Raw genomic sequence first — 5,060 nt, 5'->3', positions numbered from 1 at the left:
AAAACTCAAATTTGATACACATTAGAGGTCATTGGTAGATTTTGGAGCCAATTAATGGGGTTTTCTCCCTTAAAAGGATTTATAAATAAAAAACAGATGTCAAGATATTCAAAGACTTATTGACGGTCCATGAGAAATGAAATGGTATACATACAATAGTTCCCTCTGTCTTAAGATTACGAGACATTATTTCCTTTCTAATTTGTTTAAAAAGAATAACACACATTTGTATATGAAAATTTAACTTCAAATATTATTCTATAGTACAAGTAAGATAATTGGTTAGTAATTTGTTCTCTGTTTTAAATTTTTTTCTTTTTGGGTAAGTAAAGATATTTTATTTACCAAGTAAAATAAGAAGGTGCATGATAATTGATAAGTGGACGTGCAAAGTGAAGGGAGGCACGCAGTACGTAGAAATAATATGTTAGTTATAATTGCGGTTAAAAAAGTTTACATGCGACTTTCTCGTAAAACAGAAAAAATCGTTTCCTCCAAACTCTGTGAAACAGAAGAAAAAAAAATCAGAGAAGAAAGGGAAATATTCAACCATGAAATTTCTTCTTTCTCCTTCCTTCTTCTTGTTCATTTCCTAAATTCATTTCTTCCAGATTCATTGCTGTCTTTAATTTTCTCCTTAAGGTTTTCGGTACGTAACATTAATTTATTTAATTCAACAAGTTTTCATGATCTGTTCTTTACAAGCACCATTAATATTTCACGTTTTTGAACTGCAAAAAGCAATCATTTTTAAATTACTGAAAGATACATAAACCATAATAGAATTGTTTCATATGATTAAGAGTGTGTTTGCTATTACCAGAATTTTTTGGGTTAGATGAATTTATATCAAACACACTATACTCTGTGATGTTATTTATAAATTCGAGACTAAGACATTGTGTCTTCATGTTCTTTTCGTTTTGGTAATTAATTCCTTTTTCTGATCATAGTTTTTGATTTTGCGATTTTCGTAGGATAATTTAACATGTAAATTATTTCTCCTCGGAGGCATTGGATTTTATGTGGATTTAATAAAAAGGAGCACTTAAGGAGAATTTGTGGCTTCCATAGTTGAACAACAAAAATGTCGTGCTGTGGAGGTGGAGAAGAAGACGTCTACAGTGGTGGCCCACCATCCAATCAAAATACAGCTCCTCCTAGAGCTGGCAATCCCTATGGTGGTGGTACTGGGGGTGGTATGATCCTACCTTCTCGCTTTTTTTGTTTTTATTTCCATGCAATTTTCATTTGGATTTCATGCATCGAGTACGATCTCCGGATGCAGCATCGGTCCGTAGGTGTAAAACTATGTTGACTCGACATGTTACAGTACGGGACGATATAGACATAAATGAGCTTCAAGTGCACTGGTTCGAAGGTGTGAAACTATGTTGATTCAATGCGTTACAATGGGACGGTATAGACAAAATTAAAAGAGCTCTTGATGCACCGGTTCATAGGTGTAAAACTATGTTGATTTTACGTGTTAACATGAGATAATATAGACTTAAAATCGGATGGAAAGCATTTGTTTAGAAAAATCTACGTACAATCTCTTGGAATCCATGCGGACCTAGCAAAAAATAAGGCACAGTAAGAGAAAAAGATTTATACTCGTGATACGAATTAGTTGAGGATATGTTTTGGTCATGTTAGTACATTTATTTTAAGTCCTATATTTTTGCTAAAAGTCCTTTTAATGGAAAATATACAAAATTTCTACTCCCTCCGTTCCAGTTTAGGTGAATCTATTTTTTTTTTTGATCCGTCCCAAAAAGAATGACTCATTTCTAAATTTGGAAACAATTCAGCTTAAACTTTCAATTCTACCCTTAACGAGAAGCTTTTATAATCATATATACTCTGGACCCATTTTTTTACTTGTTTGGGACCACAAATTCCAAAAGTCTTTATTTTTCTTTTAAACGTCGTGCTCAGTCAAACAGGTTCACATAAATTAGAACGGGGGAATAGTACTTTTTAATTTTATATAATTTTTATGTGCCTAATATGAATTTAAAGGATATTGAAGCATGGTCAGTGAGGATTCATATATACCCGTCCTCAATTTGTTTGGAACTGAGATGTAATTGTGTTCTTATATTGTTTGCTCAATCATGTGGTATTGGGCTAATAGATGAAGATCTTTTACCACACCTTTTTTTTTTCTTTTTTTCTTTTTTGGGGTATTGTAGCTAGTGAAAGAGGAGAGCCAAGGAGTGCAGCGAGAGGTGGAGCTCCTCAGAAAGTATTACCAATTGAGGCTCCAGTGTTTACTTTGGATGAGCTAAATAGATTAACTGGCAACTTTGGTCAGAAAGCTTTGGTTGGAGAGGGATCTTATGGCCGCGTTTTTTGTGCTAAATTGAGCAATGGTCAGCAAGCAGCAATCAAAAAGTTGGATACTAGTTCTTCACCAGAACCAGATTCTGACTTCGCAGCCCAGGTGAATGAATGCATTTTTTCCATTTTTGATCATTTTTCCTTTTAGTAATGATGATATGCATAGCTGGAAAGAAAAGAACACTTATAATTGAAATGGTTAACTTATTTCAGTTATCAATGGTTTCAAGACTTAAACATGAGCATTTCATGACTCTCATGGGCTATTGTCTCGAGGGAAACAATCGTATATTGGTATATGAGTTCGCAACAAAGGGCTCTTTACACGATGTATTACATGGTACATAAAAATTCAATCATAGTACTTAATATAGTTGTTGCGCGAATCCTTCTTTCTGTATTTTTATTGCAGCATATAGTTGATTGTTTAGAGTTCCATTGCAGGTAGAAAAGGCGTACAAGGTGCTGAGCCAGGTCCAGTTCTTACCTGGAATGAGAGAGTTAAAATTGCTTATGGTGCAGCAAAAGGCCTCGAATACCTACACGAAAAAGTTCAGCCACCTATCGTTCATCGTGATGTCAGATCCAGCAACGTCTTACTCTTTGATGATTTTACAGCAAAAATTGCTGATTTCAACATCTCAAACCAATCTTCAGACACAGCAGCGCGTCTGCATTCCACTAGAGTTTTGGGAACATTTGGCTACCATGCTCCAGAGTAAGTCCTGCTCATATCGAGTTTTCACATAACTACGATAAAAAGGAAATGATAGTTCCATTAGTCCTATTAAGCAAAGAGGTTATGATTTTTGCTTAGGTATGCCATGACAGGACAGATTACACAGAAAAGTGACGTTTATAGTTTTGGCGTCGTCCTCTTAGAACTCTTGACAGGAAGGAAGCCAGTAGATCATACAATGCCCAAAGGACAACAGAGTCTTGTCACATGGGTAGATTCTTATCCTATTCCACCTTTTTTTTCAGTATTTATATACCACTAGTCAGTGAGGATTCATATAACCGACCAAAACGTGTTTGTGATTAAGGCGTAGTTGTTGTATACCACTGGTCTACTGATTTAAACTCAAATTCTTTTCAGGCAACTCCAAGATTGAGTGAAGACAAAGTGAAGCAGTGTGTTGATCCCAAGCTAAATAATGACTATCCTCCAAAAGCAATTGCAAAGGTTTTCATTCTTTATATTTGCTAGAAAATACCACCAGTCTGCTGATTTCCCTTTGTTTGATTCTTCTACTTTTGTTACTTAGTTGGCAGCTGTAGCAGCACTTTGTGTTCAATATGAGGCCGATTTTCGGCCAAATATGACAATTGTTGTCAAAGCACTGCAACCACTTCTCAACTCAAAACCAGCAGGACCAGAGTCTCAAGCATAGTACATTTCTGGTTTGAAACCAGCACAGGGCAATTCTTAGGAGTCTCAACAAGTCTGTGATTCAAGTTATGGTCGCGAGGGCCTTGATGTTATGCTTTCTTTCGACAAAAACTTACTCATAGTCGGTGTTTACATCAAACAATATTTTCCATGGTTAAATGATAAAATGAGGAAAAAATACATGTAGATAACCATCTATAAGTGATTAAAGTGCATGTACAAGACATATTTTGATGTATTCATTGGATTGGTGTAAACATAGTATAGGTAAGTTTTTTCCCTTTCTGATCCAATATGTTTTCATAATGCTCGAAAGAATTTTTGAAATTTTGGGGTTGAATTAAAATTCTCAAAGCTAGTTTAGTTGTGAGTTGTGACATGTTACTGGATACAAATATCAGTCCTTCTACCATTTGTGAGTTTTGTTAAAATTTACTATCAGTTTTATTGAAGATAACTTTTAATTGTTAAATTAATTTTCAGTATCCTCGTGCTTTGGCTTCGATTCACTATTCTGGTGGTGACCTTTACCACTGTTGCAGCAAGTTAGAGTTTGTGCTACAAATTCTAATATTTGAAGCGCAACAATAATTCATTAGTTTGTTATCTTATCAAACTAAACCATCCACTAATTATATGTTGATATTTTATGCTAAGGATCTTCTGACAATCGAGAGATTATTTGGATAATGAGGATTCAAAATATCATGCATTGATTAATCAAAAAGAGACTCAATAGACAAAAGAAAGATCAGTTATTTGGGATGTTTTCTTTTTTCAAACGAAACGAAAAGAGATAGAATCGGGCCAATTCTTTTTTGGATATTCCTCAATGTCTCAGCTATTCACGGAACGTGAGAAACATATGATTAAAATCGAAGAATTTCTTGAAAATCCTACAAGATCCATTAGATCTTTTTTATTCTAATAGATGTTGAAACTTCATCTTGATTCGAATCCTAGTAAAAAGTCCATCCCTTTAATAAAGAAATATTGAGCTCCAAGAAGCTGTTGAAGTATTAATACTTTTGTTAGAGAAAACGGTTCTCGACACATCAAGGAACCTTAAGCAACAACTTCTAACTTTATATCCATAGAAGTAAATAGAACCACATTACTATGAAAAATATTTAAGCTGGGTTTGCGTCTTTAACAAATTGAACAGTTTATTACAAGCATAAAATCATCATTATTTGAATCTCTCACCTTTAGTGGTGGATTTGTAAGCCCAATGTGTTTGCATAATGTGGATTTGTTAAATTATTATTTTTGGAAGAATTGTACTTGCACAAATTTTAGCTAGAGTCTCGACATAAATTTG

At 34.3% G+C, this 5,060-nt stretch overlaps 1 protein-coding gene across 1 annotated transcript; it reads left to right on the top strand.

The window, feature by feature from the left end:
• Positions 1-493: 493 nt before the first annotated feature.
• Positions 494-4,107, top strand: LOC104226152 (probable protein kinase At2g41970). Its single transcript, XM_009778051.2, has 8 exons — positions 494-649; positions 978-1,199; positions 2,199-2,449; positions 2,560-2,686; positions 2,791-3,064; positions 3,164-3,296; positions 3,446-3,532; positions 3,615-4,107. The coding sequence occupies exons 2-8, from the start codon at positions 1,088-1,090 to the stop codon at positions 3,738-3,740; spliced, it is 1,110 nt and encodes a 369-aa protein (XP_009776353.1). The 5' UTR covers positions 494-649; positions 978-1,087; the 3' UTR covers positions 3,741-4,107.
• Positions 4,108-5,060: the final 953 nt, after the last annotated feature.

The sequence above is a fragment of the Nicotiana sylvestris genome, chromosome 12 (assembly GCF_000393655.2).
Source record: "Nicotiana sylvestris chromosome 12, ASM39365v2, whole genome shotgun sequence".
Taxonomy (NCBI): Eukaryota; Viridiplantae; Streptophyta; class Magnoliopsida; order Solanales; family Solanaceae; genus Nicotiana; species Nicotiana sylvestris.
Note: the sequence above shows the minus strand (reverse complement) of the source record. Positions and strands in the feature narration are given on the sequence as shown.

What these genes read in the sequence shown, in the direction of transcription:
- LOC104226152 (XM_009778051.2), top strand. Translation starts at nt 1,088, where the DNA reads ATGTCGTGCTGTGGAGGTGGAGAAGAAGACGTCTACAGTGGTGGCCCA. An exon ending in TTTACACGATGTATTACATG is followed by an intron (nt 2,687 to 2,790) that starts GTACATAAAAAT and finishes GTTCCATTGCAG; the next exon opens with GTAGAAAAGGCGTACAAGGT. An exon ending in CTCCAAAAGCAATTGCAAAG is followed by an intron (nt 3,533 to 3,614) that starts GTTTTCATTCTT and finishes TTTGTTACTTAG; the next exon opens with TTGGCAGCTGTAGCAGCACT.